General features: G+C 38.4%; 1 protein-coding gene across 1 annotated transcript in view; it reads right to left on the reverse strand.

Moving 5' to 3' along the window:
- Nucleotides 1–215: 215 nt before the first annotated feature.
- CDYL2 (chromodomain Y like 2) overlaps nt 216–14,747 on the reverse strand; it is a 58,013-nt gene continuing 43,481 nt past the window's right edge. Inside the window, exons 4-7 of the mRNA XM_080351905.1 lie at nt 12,604–12,776; nt 7,804–8,014; nt 6,922–7,065; nt 216–4,703 (exon numbers count right to left, since the gene is read on the reverse strand). Of these exons, the coding sequence (XP_080208031.1) occupies nt 4,545–4,703; nt 6,922–7,065; nt 7,804–8,014; nt 12,604–12,776 (687 nt within the window). The 3' untranslated portion in view covers nt 216–4,544. The remainder of the gene's footprint in view (nt 4,704–6,921; nt 7,066–7,803; nt 8,015–12,603; nt 12,777–14,747) is intronic.

Below are 14,747 nucleotides of genomic sequence, written 5' to 3' on the forward strand. Positions count from 1 at the left end.
GAGATAGGTTTGCAGTGTCTTTTGGTGCCGTGGTTTTTGCCCTTTGAAAATGAAGTTTTACGTGTCTCTTTTAAAAAGTCTGCTTGCTTTCAAATGGCAGGAGTCCATCAGTAGCTTTATCATATATTAACCAATATCACCTATTACAAGGGTCTGCGGCTACTACTGATCACATTCGTTCTGATTGTGTAAAACTGAAAATCACTGCATCTAAATGAAGTTTCAATGTTTTTATTCAAAGCAGCTTCTCACAATGTATAAATACTGCATATTAACACACATGAAAAATACAACTTCTAAGGCACCCAGAAATGTGTCCATACACTAGTTACAGGACCATCAACAAGTAAATTGTGTACAATTTGATCTAGACAGTCAATATTTGATATATCAGAAGATACAAGTCCCTCCGTACTGTACCAGTTTCAGAAAATATTTACAACACTGTGATATAGGGGTGCCTGTACCCTTATAATATTATAGTATATACTCATCATTACAAATATTAGAAACTGTTTTAGTCTGTTCCATGGTGTCCTGACAAAATAACTTAAGGGCCTAATTTGCAAAGTTCTACAATTAATTATTTGTGCAAGTTCTGAAAATAAATTTACATTGACATAATTTGTGAATTTTTGGTTCTTTGCTTCGTCTCCGAGGTTTGGTAATAAGCCTTACCAATAGACATGCCATCCTAGCTGAGCAACTCTCCGTTCCCAATAGGTCTGTGGATACATCTTTTCCCCTTACACTTCACATGGATGAGAATGCAGCGTTTGTAGCAGAAAGAGACTATTTGATCTGCAGTAAAATGTCAAACTAGTTCACTGGCGAAGGAACTCATGCTTTGTTAGAATAATGCGATTCTTTGGTCCTTTGTTTTTATGGAAGGCATAATATTTTTATTCACTAAAAATTGAAATCCCGTCTGTGAGTAAGCAAGCTAGTGAATGACTTTCAGTGTAGTATTTAAAGTAGCAGTAAAGAGATTTAATATGGCTTAAAACATACGGTTAATTGGGCAGACACAGATAACACATCTAGGATACCAAGTACCCAAATGTCCTATGATTAAGATTGTCTATAAGTCTCTTATGTAAACTTCTTTAGTGTTTCCTAAAGAGCGCTGGCTTTAGCCAGATTTGACTTTTATAGACCCAGCCACACAAAGCCTGAGATTAAACTACTGTGGTTGGGAGCACAAATGCACAGTTTATATATAACAAAGCCCATGCTGACACATCTACCTATGTTGTTCGAAAGAAACAACCCGTATTATCCTTTTCACAAGAAAAACTTAAGGCCCTGTACTCTGATTTGCAAACTTTCTTACAGCAATTATTTGGGGAAGTCCTTAGTTACTACATAAGGAATTATGTAGCTTTAAAGATTTCTGGTACCTAATGGTAAGGCTTATTCACAAATGCAATATATTTATAAATTACATTTAAAACTGTAAAGGCTGGCAAAATGATAATTAAAAAAAATTAACAAAATAAAACAAACCCCAACCAAAATTGTCTGTTTATCCCTAACATTAAAAGAGCATTTTATTCTAATGAAAAACTATTGGCACAAAACCATTATATTATAGATTAAAAGAACAGTTAATAGTAGTGAAAAAGATTGCCTAAAACGCATACCCTAACCTACCACAGAAATATAAAAGTTTATATTCTGAAAATATATACTGTATTAAAGTTTGTAAGCTTATTCATTTTAACAGAAATGTACTGAAATAGTAAACTAAGCAACACTTATCTACAGCAAAAATATACATGCAGGACAACACAAAATAAATTGCCTACCTTTAATATCTACAAATGCAAAACTGTAGATTTTTAAAGATTGTACAAAACAATTTACACAAGAATAAAATAACATACTTAACAACAAATTGCATTTATAATCTTAAATACTGTGAATATTAGTAAAGGTACCCAGACTAATATGTACAGTACATCTAGATATCTGAATACCCAGTAAGGACAGAAACACAAGAGAAAATTGATTCTGATCTTTAAATACTGGAAAAGAAGCTTTTGACATTGTTATTACTCTTTTTTGAAGGGAAAATAGATTCAATGAAAACTAGATTGTAACTGTATAGATATGAATAATTAAAAATGTTAACTATGGTTAGCGCTTGCTTTAATGGAAAAATAATTCTAGAAAATGTATTTCAACCATTCCTTTGTCATAAAAAATGCTAAGATACAGATATCTGAAAATTCAGATGAAACGATGCAGTTTAAAGATCTAACAAGTTATGATGCTTCTCTCTTTGAAAATCTCCTATGGAAAGCATACCTTCACATTGCTGAGCAATTTCTCTATAGTTATCTACAAAAACAAGCATAGTATTGAAATAAACATCCTAATATCTTATTAACACATGACTAGGAGTTATGGCTCTCTCGACGGGAAGAAAGGAAATGAAGGAAATTGAGGAATCATGGTACTTTCCATTGCTTTTTGTTTGTTTGTTTTTGAAGTCCTATGCGGGAGGCCTGATTGTGCAAACACGTCCGCATGTGAGCGCCTGTCACTTGAGTCACCCTCTGGTTGCGCCGGGGGCTGCTCGGTGGCCTCGGGGCAGGTTGTGGAAACAGGCAAGGTTTAGTATAAAACAAGCGGTGCATCTATCGCTTCAAAGACTTATTGAAAGAGTTCCGTTTCAGACATTTAAAAATCAGTAAACTTGCTTTGATAGGTTTTTGGAAAGCATTGAAAACAGGTGAACTAGAAGCCAGGTTTTTGTCTTTTTAAGGAAGAATTTCCATAAGAACTTCTGCCTTTAGGATTTCCTTAAAATTCAGTGGTACAATTAGGCCACAGAAACAGCACTTCTAATTCTTTGTGGAAAAACAAATGTTATATTCATATATCAAAGGCTACTGTTTGCTATAATCACCTGTTTGTTAACTTTACAAAAGCTTTGTTGAAACTCCTCATGGAAATACGGGGAGGGAGAAAACCCATCAGCCTCATTTGCAGAGGTTTAAACCATAACCAACCATCACTGAGCTCAAGGATGGAGAGCAAGTGCACAAATTACAAAGCAAACAAATGTGCAAAGCTTCTGCTTCAAGAGGTTTTAATCTGGGCATCCTAGAATGGCAGGTGAAGTCACAGAGCGTGCTCGTGTTATTTCCATATTAATTGCCTTACTAGCAAGAAAGAAATGAGAGCGATCCAGTGTTCAGAAGTCAGTCAGTGTCACCGAAAAGTACTAGGATCACATTCTGCAATAGTGGATTGGGTTTGTGTCGTTTATCGTGGACTGCTTTTACGGATAGCCGTAAGTTGCTGGAACAGATGGTGGGGTGGCCAGATGTGGAGAGCTGGGAAAAGCAAAGCAAACCCTCTCCCTCCACTGAGTTCAATACCTAGCACCTTGTATAAACTGCTGGCGCACACCCAAAGGCCTCCAGAGCAGAAATTATCTCAGACCTGAGGAATCAGGCAATTAGACTAAGGCTCATAAGGATTTGCTTTTAGACTTCAGACCAAAAGGGGATGTTTAAACCTGAAAAACAGTACGATGCCACATAACGGCACCACTCACCCTGTTCCTGACATCCGGATAACAGGAATATAGTAAACTTAAATAAAGCATCTTGCTGGCAAGCCCTTCAATGCTCCTCAAGAAGGCAGAAAGTGAAGAGAGACTCAGGGGGGACTCACTTTCAGAATCCACTTCTTTTTTTTTTTCCCTTAACCCTGGCAAATGAATCTATTTCATACATTTTTTGTACATTTTTGCACACAGAGGAGCATGTATGTGGCCGTTTCTTTTACTGCCCACAGCATTCTGTGTGTTTTCTACATATTCTTTATTTTCTACACAATTTGCCGCTAAAAATGTGTTTCCATTCTCATGTGATGCCACCAGTTCAGTCAAGGGAAGTATGAAAATAAGATCTGTCATCAATAAACAGCTGAATATGAACACAAAATAAATAAGTTAAATAAATTCAACAAAGAAAAAAATCCTAGGAGTTTTTGTAAACTAACTTTACATATTATACATATAAATTATCAGATTTTTCCATTACACTGTTAGAACTTAGAAAAAAAAAATCATTAAAATATTTCTAAAATATGGTGTTTGGGTCTACAAAATATTGCGCTGACCCAGTTTTTCGATGGAGCCCTCTGTGTCAGCCCAGATGTGTTGCAACAGCGAGAATAAGTTAGAAGAAGGACAGACAAAATCCACCGTGACAGCCGGTGTGCCTCTCTGGGCCTCCGCGGTGCCTCTCAGCACATGGAATGTACACTTTTTATCGGGATGAGCATGTGGAAGATGCAGCCCTCTGTCGAGATGACGTGCACGGAACAAGCCTGCCTACGTCTCGCTTACACAAAATCAAACCAGCTACGAGCAGCCGTGGAGCTCACAAGGATATCGACACAACCATATGGATTAGGAGACACTGTCACAAATTCCTCAATGATGCGTTGCCTCTGCTTTGCAAACACAGCTAATGTTCGACTCTGGTCACAAGTGGAGCATTTTCTCATTAAGTTAGGCCAAGACATCAGACTTCATAAATTTTGTCTTGCAAGTAGCTGAATAATGAATCTAGTCCTTTGGAAGAACTCCATAGCTGCTTTAGCATCTGACACTCTTTCTCGTTCACATCTTCAAGTCCGGATTTCAGGAAGCTCCGCACGAGACATTTGGACTCTTCCAATACCTAAAGCCAAAATATTGCTCAGTATTTTATTCTGAATCTGAAAACATTATTATGGATAATGGTGTGAACAGCATTTTTACACTACTGACTGTTTCAAAATCTAAATAAGTCCTTTGGGCACAGAAATTAGCTCTGATTTACAGCCATAGCTCCGCTTGCTGATAGTCAGCATCTTTAGGAATTAAGGACTTCTGAGGTTTATGCCTTGGTGCCAACACTTTTAAAAGTAATGAGGGATTCTGAAGTGCATTAGTTTGTTGAAGGGCTGCCATGAAGCACTAGAAGGAGCTGAACTCCCTCTTGTTGAAAATGTGATCCCTTGAAATGAAAATGTGCGAGGCACGATACATTTGCTACCTGTTGTCTGGAAGGCAGTCTTTAAGGTTATAGAGGTTGGAAATGTCCATCATCTTTAACAATTTTCCCTCATGCATCATTTACTTAACAAAACAGAAATGAACAGGAAAGGGCCTTTACTGCAAATACCTTTTAAAGTTTATACCAGTGAAATATTTTATAAAGAAAGGGTGTTAAGCAAAACAAGCACCCTCTGGCTGTGTTCTGGATTTAGATCTGCTTAGCGTACACAAGTAGTCATAACAAATCACCTGAGGTTTTTGCAAAGGAAAGCCCAATCTCAAGCCCTTCAAAAATTGCTGCAAGTTCCTAAAGGCCTGAACAGCAGGTCCAAGGTCACTCCCATAGTTCAGCTCATTTTTCCCAGACCCATTTTTTGAAATATTGAGATTGCCTTCTTTAAAATTCTTTTTGAAATACATGACACCAGGATGTATCTCACAAGGAGCCCAACTATTCAAACAAAATCATTACTAATTCATACATTACTGTTTTTTGGGGGGCAGAAGACAATGTAAAGTAATATAGTGTTTATGGTAAGGGGGACGCATGGTCTCCAGTCCGCTTTGTCAACACCTACATGTTAATTCCAGTTCCTACGTGGTTTAGGTTACAACACTGCTATTCCAAAATGGTATTTTTCTTTAACTCGAGTAAATGGTGTTAATTGCAAATCGCAGGGTATGTGTATTTTTTTTTGGTCTGTTTGTGAACAAGTATCCACAGTGACCTGGGACGAGCTCATCATATTCATTGTTTTTGTGACTTCAGCCTGATTTGCATTTGGGATCTCGGAGAGTAAATCTGGTCTTTGACAGTTTTACCTCTGATCCTTGTCCACAAGTCAGCACCAGTCTTCCCAACAGGTGTCAAGAGCAAATTGCATTGGCAGCCAGTAACAGTGAAGGAAGGAAGAATTCACAGGAGGGCCCAGAGGTTTTCCCAACTCATATAATAAACGGTATATCAGCATGATCAAATAAGCTTACGCTACGTTTCCAGGGAGTTTCATTCTGAATGTCTTTTGTGAGATCTAATCTACACTTCATTTAATTAAAAATCTCCTGTGTCTCTACCTTCTCTTTTACAACGGATCTTTTAAATGAAACTGAGGGATGCTAAGACAGTTTCAAGCATAGGAAGTACAGCAAGAAACTGCAACAATTTGCACTTTAGTGCAGTTTTATTGCAGCCAGAGTAATTTTCTTCCCTGCGTTGTTTTCAACAAGGATGTGCCCAGAATAGGAGTATATCTGCCTGGAGGGAAAAAACCTTAGGACGTAAAAATAGGAAAGGATTTTCTTTCAACTTATATGTACACAAAAGGAAAGTTAGAATACAGTGTGACCAGACTGTTCAAATCCCCCTGTGTCTGGATCTCCCCTCCAGAGCAGAGGTTACCTGGCACTATCCTACCTATGGGTAGAACAAACTGCAGAATCAGGAACTGCGCAGGTGCAGAAAAGAAGGCGGACTCAGCTGAAACACAGTAGGCCAGCACAATGTGAAAGTTAAATATATTTTCTTACTGACCCTGTGGAGATTTCCCAGTACAGCTGTATTGTTTCCAGACTCTTCCACCTTCATGAAGGAAACTTATGCTAAAATCCCCTTTCAATATCTTGGAAAAGGAGGTTCCACTCATACTGAATAAATGTGAAGATGGGGAAAGGAAATAACTCTCCCTGCTCCTGAAAACACCATGAGCTCACTGATCCATATCCAGATTTTCTGCTGTTATCCCCCTTCTAGAGTTACGGTTGTGGAGACTGAGGACCCGTGCTTCTGATGTGATGAGCCTTGGGAGCACACCTGGCCTCTGTGAAACGTAATTTAGTCACAAAGGAGTGTAATTCCTTACCACCGCGCTGCAGGACGCCATCTCCTTCACTCGTAGCATCACTTCTTGGCTAAATGTTGTTGGCCAAAATACTTGTGACACTAGTCCCCTGCTGCAGGCTTCCTGCGCCGTCAGCTTTCTCCCACAGAACAGCATTTCATTTGCCTGTGAAACCAAAAGAGCATTTGTGATCTTGGGTTATAATTCCCTTAAAACGTATTCCATACTTGCCTGTTATTTTCAAGATTAAATTTACAAATGGCATCCTCTATCTTTCCATACTGCAAAATACTTAAAAAAAGGAGTTTCGGTAGCTATTTAAGGATCGTGCAGGTGGCCAGAGCACAGCATGGGTTTCATTTAAGGGAAATGTGCTGGCATGCATGATGAATCTGTATCACTAATTTTACCAGAGTAACTGTCAGTGATCCAGTGGCACTGTGTCAAGAGTCATGGAACTTAGTATGAAATATTTTGTGGGGCAAACTCTGCTTTGTTATACTGGTAAAAACTAAGTAACCTTACTGGAATCATTATGGATTGTCTTTAGAGATAGGAGAGCAGTATCTTGCTCTGTTACTGCACAATCCTAACACAATATAGACAAGTGCTCTGCAACATTATTCTGCTAATGCATTTCTTCGCTTTCCTACCATGATCTTGACAATCTTTGCTTCTTCAATCTGTGTTCAACCTTTTCTGTACGCAGCATGTGTAATATATTGAATTCTGAGGTCATTTTGTGATAAGAAATTGGTAGGGATTACATGAACTTCCCACAGATCTCATTTGCATTCATGACGATCATGAGAAACAGTTGTTTTCTGTTTTACTTTTTAAAGGGAGAAAGAAGAGCATGAATTTAAGAAAGGTTCTTCGGCAATTTGAGATGGAAAACCTTACCAGTGCAACACCCAGAATTTGTGGGAATGTATATGACGAGCAGCCAGCCGGAGTGAGTCGGATTGTTGCGTATGGTGTCTGAAACCATGCCTTCTCACTTGCCCAAACGATATCGCACAGGGGTAAAATAGAAGCTCCTAACCCAAGAGCAGGGCCGTTGATAGCAACCACAATTGGCTTCTTAAATTGAATAAAAGCTTTTACAAAATCCCTAAAATAAAAAAAAATAAAAGAAAGATCTTGAATACAGAAGTTACACTTAGATAAATACCCAAGCTTAAAGTACTTAATCTGAAAACAAGTCAGAACCACAGATGAACAAAATGCCAATGGCCCAGTTTTATGAGGTCAGAATTGCAAGATACTTTCTAGTTTGCACATGGAAAATTTTGCTTATATTTAGTTATTTAAGCTTTCTGAGGACCTGGGATATTAAATAGTTTTGTATATGTTGTATATGAACTGACTCCTGTACTTTTTGCAAATGGTTTGCTTGGGTTTAGTTTTACTTCTGGACCAGTAACTCATGAGTTACACGCAGCTCATCTCAGTTTGTTCCACAATGGACTCTGATGATCTGGTTTGGCTAAACTGATGGACATATTGTAGTGTGAAAGACAGGAAACTCCCAGGTGGATTGGGGAATATTTAATTATTTCAAAAAGTTCTCTTAAGATCCTATGCAAAGGTTGCTGCAAGTCCCATCAATGGATTGGGAGACAGGGAATGTTTATGGCACACCACTGGAGAGAACAAGACTCACAAAGGGGAGAGAGAGAAATGTTTGAACAGGGAAAGAATTTGGTGAGTGATCTGTTGGATCTTCATTGCAAACATCTTTGGCAAAGACATAACAAAGTAGATGCCCCTGCCTGCCTACAAATGTGAAGTGATGGGAAATAAAGGGGAAGTAAATGTGATCGGATTCATCTGGATGAATGAACAAGAACATGTTAAATTCTGTGTAACGAGGAGGTATTTTAAATGTTACCTACCAGCAACTGCAGAAAGACATCTGTTGAATGGAACAGCCTGTACACCAATTAGGGAAAAGCATGAGTGTAATTGTGGGCAAATTACGGGCTCCAGCAGCTCAGTGCACAGCAGGTATATGGAGGCAAAAGAGATGCTCAATTACTTTAGAAAAGAGAAATTTATAAATCAAATTAAAAACAAAAGATGAGATTCTGTTCCTGCACTGGGTATTTATGAGATCCAGAGTGCAGCTTTGCTGACAGATTTTAGGAAAGAACATTTTGTCAAACACGCCCTTTGATGAGTTGCAACTTTCTCCCTGAGGTCAGAAAGACCTTCTCTATCTGAGAACAGGAGCTGTGCCTTGCGGGTCAGAGGGACCGTTTGGCAAAAATGGAAAATGTACCGAAGATAAGTATTTTATTGGGCTGAAGTGCAGGGGCATTGGCTATATTTTAAATGAAAACGAAGAGTTTGAGGTGACCCAGTATTAAATGTTCAAGGAATGAAGTCTGGTTTTCAGGCCATCTAGTAAGAGTGGATTTTTGACCACAGGAAAATAGTGACTTGTGGGAATTGATGCAGCTCTGTTCACACAGTGAGTAATAAAACAGAAGATTGGAGGCAAGACAAAGAGAGTGAAATCAGGAACGCCCTATTTGTCTGTTCAAGACCATTTCTTTCTCGAGGATTAGCATGGTTAAGGAGAGTTGTGGTTCATTTTTGTTTGCAGAAGAAATGCTGTTCCCTTATCTCGTTATTTCTTCTCTTGTTTACGGTTGAGTAATGACTGTGGATCACTGCACCTGATTAATTCCAGAGTTTTGAGAAACTTAGTAGTTAAGGCAGTAAGCCTTCCAAGATGGGAAGAGGGATGTGACGAATGATAGGGAAAATAAAAAACTATGGGTAAGTGGTGGCAGCAGGACTGGGGATCATGTGGAGGCAGAAGAAAAGAGTGTTGTGGAGAAAAGCAGGAGGCATGTGGTGATAAATGGGACTGGAGTGAATATGGAAAAGCAGCTAGGGATGTGGAGAGAAAATGGTTGGATGATGGGGAGGAAGAACAAAGCAGAACACAGTAATGGAGGGGAAGGGCTGAAGGAAATGTGGAATCTTCATACGAGTGAGCAAGGAAGGGAGGACCTGGAGATAGGGAAAGATGAGAACAGGACATTGAGAAGACACAATGAGCCTCTGCCATGAGGAAAGGATGGTACAATGGATGGGTATGAAACATGACATCTATGGAATGGAGTGGAAGGCTGAAATATTGGGAGATTATCAGAGTAACAAATGCCTGCATTTGGTCTACAGAAGTTGCAGTGTCCAGCACTCCACTTGTCCATGTTCCCTGCTTGGAAAATCTTTTGTTTCAGCGAGTTGTCTTTGTACGCAGAACCCGGGATGTTTCCATGTCTCCAAACTGTAAGTTCACGCATGTAGTTTCTGGGGTAGAAGATCCTTGTTTCAATTCAAGGCAGTCTTTGAAAAGGACTTATAATTGTAACTGTTGTTCCACAGCAGAGCCAGAAGCTCAAAGACAGGAAAAACGTCACATGCAGAAGACTTTTGGGTTTGCAAGAGGATATCTGGGAAGCTGACCATTGAGTACACTTTGGGATGCTCAGATACCTCGGCATCATTGCAGAGGTCTTGCTGCAGGTCACGGCTCTTAAGTGCGTCAAAGGGTATAAAGAAGTTAAGCAAGTCGTCCTTTGCTTCCTTTTGAGCACACCCAGAATTTTATGTATTGGGTCACGTAACTATGCCCAACTGATGATGTGACAAGGGAGCCTGGTGCTGGGAATGGCAGTGCCTTCCAGTGCGTCATCCGATTGCAGGGCTCTATAGGCCACAGCTGCAGGGCAGTCTGTCTGTCTGCCCCTTCCCGGCTCTGATAGCACAATGCCGGACACACGGCAGATGACGGCAGCTTAGGTGATGGATCTGTGGTCAGCACCCAAGGAAGCTGCGGTGCCGCACACCTCTGAGCTGCAAGCCCCAAGGGACAGGGGCCAAAGGAAGAAATCATTCACGTGAGATGAGATTCGGTGGGTATTTCACCTTCAGTTTTAACTTGTGATCAGTATAGGAGATGCACACTATATAAAGTGGAAACATGGTAATCAAGATAGAAATTTCATTTTGATACAAGTCTAACTCGATGCAAAGCAGTGGAGACAGAAATCCGTTCATTTGTTTTAGGACATCCTAACCACTCAAAAAGAGAAGTGTACTTTTTTTCTGCTCTTATTACAGTATATTTTCCATGGGTTGAGTCCTTTGTTCGCAGAAAGCACAGAGAGTGCTAAATGGAAAATGTAGTCTATTGTTTCAAGAAGTATAATAAAAATCTGTTTCCAGTGGGCCTGAAACCGACAGTCTTGACAAGGAGCAGTACATTGTACCACTGTTTCAAGAGTGTTTTCGGAGTCCAGGGATGGAAAAACTGAGTATCACAATCTGGCTTATACTCATTTAGATGTTGAATTGATAAGTATGCCTGTATATTAGGTGTATGTAGATAAATGTATACATATATAACAATACCTATTTACACAATATTTACATGAATCATATGAAATTTGTAGCTTCTAATGGAATGTGAGTGTGCCTGTGTTTTCAAACAAGAATAGTGATTTTCTTCCCTCGCATTGTATTTGGTTCCACATTATTAAAGATCCCTCATGTTAAAAAAAGTATAAAATAGGATGTGCCCTTCAATGGGTTTTTCTTTTTTAAAATATCACTACATGATACTCAAGCATAGCCAGCGTCTTAAAAACAGCTCATTAATAATTACTGTTAAGAAGTATGTTTTAAATTCTTTCAAAATAATTACTACTTTGAGAATTTCAGAAGTATCAAACGGAGAATCCAAACTGATCTGCAGTAGTTGTAACCAAGATAATTGGTGGTTAATACGTCATGTAACAAATAAACCTGATCTTCTGTTATACCAACATATCCGAAATATAGATCTGTTGTAAAACAAATCCTTTAATATTCCTTCATAGAATTGTTGCATAAAGCTTTGAAGCTCTCAGAAGAATAATATTTATTTGTAGGGAGTTGGGGAAAAAAAGGGGCCAAACCCTCTACTGGTGCACACTGGTGAAATACCATTGGTTTAGTGGAGTAATGGTGATTTATACTGGAAGATCTGCCAAATATATATGAAGTATAACTTGTGGAAAATGGAAATATTTGGTGATGTATTGTGCAGATTGATTCGTAGACTGCATGTCATAGACCCTGGGTTTCTATTAAGGTAATGTGATATACATAAGGAAAGTCGCATTTTAGTTATGAAAATAAAACTATATTTACATGTATATTAAATAATTCAAGTTTAAGAAAAAGAATGGAGACCCTTCTAATAAGGTTCTGAAATACAGTGGCAGATTGCTGCTCTAACAGAGTATGAGTAAACCATGGATTCCCATTTGTACTGAAAATCATTAAAATGACGAACATTAAAACAAGTAAAATATCTGCCTTTCAGGAACCACTTCAGAACATGAACCAACAGCCAATTTGGAAAAACAACAACAAAGTTGTATTTGAATTTGGAGGAATGATTTGAAATATTAAATACAGAGAAGTGGAATAAAATAATCCCTATGGATATTAGCACTGGAATAAATGTGCTTTCTTTTCTCATACGGAAAGGTCCAAGGTTCTTCTTACTAAACAAATTTGTAGGACTATAATTAGAATGCAATCAACATTTACATATACAACATGTTTGGACCTGATAAATATCTTTATAATCACACACTGCATTTCATAATTTAGAGATCATAGGTAAGCTTGGGTCACCTTATAGCTTCTGCAATCCTAGTGCTTTCCTTTCTTCTGTCATTGGATAACCTGCCAATTAAATATGAGTAATCTAGGCCACTACAGAATACACTTCCCACTGCGCTGAGAAGTAAGAGTTTACTGTCATCAGCTGATGCATTGCACAATGCTCTCCGAACTTCCTTCATGATCTGTGGATAAAGAAAAGTAAACAATTCGACATGCATGCCGTTGCAATATCATTGCCCTACATTTACAAACCTTATTGATTTTGAGAGACTTAAATTTTTGGCACTATTAATACTTACATCAATGATAAATATTTATATAATTTTAATATACTTAGAATGAAAACACTCTGAGTTTACAAAGTATTTTGTATTTGGAAGTGCTTTGTAGATGCTTATTCAAAGAGTTTTTAGAACTTGGCTGTTCTTTGCTTATTCTGTGGGAAATTCTAGCTAGCTTCAGCTATTTGATTGCAATTTAATAATTCCAAATATCACTTTTTAATTTTCATAGTGTATATTCTGTGTACATCACTGTGTCCTCTGCAACAAAGTTATCACAATAATAGCCTATTCACCTCAACAGGTTGTAACCAAAATGTGTAAAACCCACTTTTCAGTTCTTCAACTATTTTGGTTTCTATGACTTGAACCAGAGCAAGGCAGGACAAGAAGACATCGTATACATCCACATGACAAATCTATTATTCATTTTTCAGTGGTCAGTGATGCTGTTAAAGTCTACAGAAATTAGAGCAAAAAAAGCCACTTGAGAGACATTTTTATACGCTGATTTACAACTGGATCAAGATATTAATTACACCATAAATCAAACTTAATCAAAATCTGTACAGAACTGAGCTGCTGATATTGTAAGAAAATGGCCTTTCATCTGAGCAGAATTGGTTTTCTAATGATTTTTAAAAGGAAAGATTATTTCATAAACTTCTGATGGGCAACTTGTTTGGTCACAATTCAGCGTAGCTGTGAGCTGGAAGTGATTTGGCCATTTGAAATTCTTCTATTTAGTGATTTGCTGCTCCTGAAGTCAGGCCATGATTTCATCTAGTGGGACACTTTCTGTGCTTAAACATACTCATATGTCTAAATACTTCACATACACAGGGTCTTGTTGAGTCCAGTTTTTCTCTTTTGCACTGGAAGATTTGCTGTTAGTGTAAACTTAGCTATAAGACAGGAAAATGTGGTTGGGGGATTAAACATGGTTTCCATGTGACACACACACACAAAAGATTTTAAGCTTGGAGTTACTTTTGTTCACTGCTTTCCAAAAATTCTGTACCTCTCTGAAGTCCCTTATTTAAGAGCTGTCCCTGAACACAGAGGTTTTTTTATACCATTCTAGGCAGCATTTTGTTATAAATCCTGAGGCTTGTGAGCCCAAGCTTGAACTCGTATATTCAAACCACGCCATGCGGTGGTACCTGTGTAAGAATGATTATTCCTGAGACTGGGACAGGATAAGCAGGTGGTGAACTTTGGGATGCTTCATTTTTACCTGTGCACTTCAAAACGCCTGTAATACCGAGGATGTGACAGTGGGTGGAAGTGAAGTAATTAAGAGCTGCAGAATTTGGAAGCATATTTGAAATTCTTGTGCAGGTACAAAAATGTCATCAGTGATTTTACAAGAACTGTTTATTCGCAGAGTCTCAGGGGCTGTCTCAGCCCTCAGCTGGTAAAAACACAGCAAACCCATGCATTTTATAAAGGGGAAACAAGGGAAAAAGCCACCTAAAACCTCCATTCAAAGTTAAAAAAGAAACTTTAGAAGGTGGTAGATTTAAAAGAAAAAAACCCAACAACATATTTTGATTTTCCTAGTTCCATGTGAATGCCAGATTGTGCTACTAGTTTACTTCAAGTGTTCTCAAAATCTGCTCTTTCTTAGGGAGGATGTATAAGTAATATCAGAGAACACCAGTCAAACATTTTTATGTACAATGCTTTAAATATGGTGCCATGATAGGATGCTCCATTCAGCAGATTTCCTCACTGTTCTCCTTCCTCCAGTGCTATTTGTGTATATACCAGCTCTTGGATGTCACCACTGCTGTCCTTCAAATGCATCATTACCCTTACAAAACTGTCTCTCTTTCGTCTTGCCCCTCATTGATGTGGATGGCTAAAGCC

The sequence above is a fragment of the Nesoenas mayeri genome (assembly GCF_963082525.1).
Source record: "Nesoenas mayeri genome assembly, chromosome: 12".
NCBI classification, from domain to species: domain Eukaryota; kingdom Metazoa; phylum Chordata; class Aves; order Columbiformes; family Columbidae; genus Nesoenas; species Nesoenas mayeri.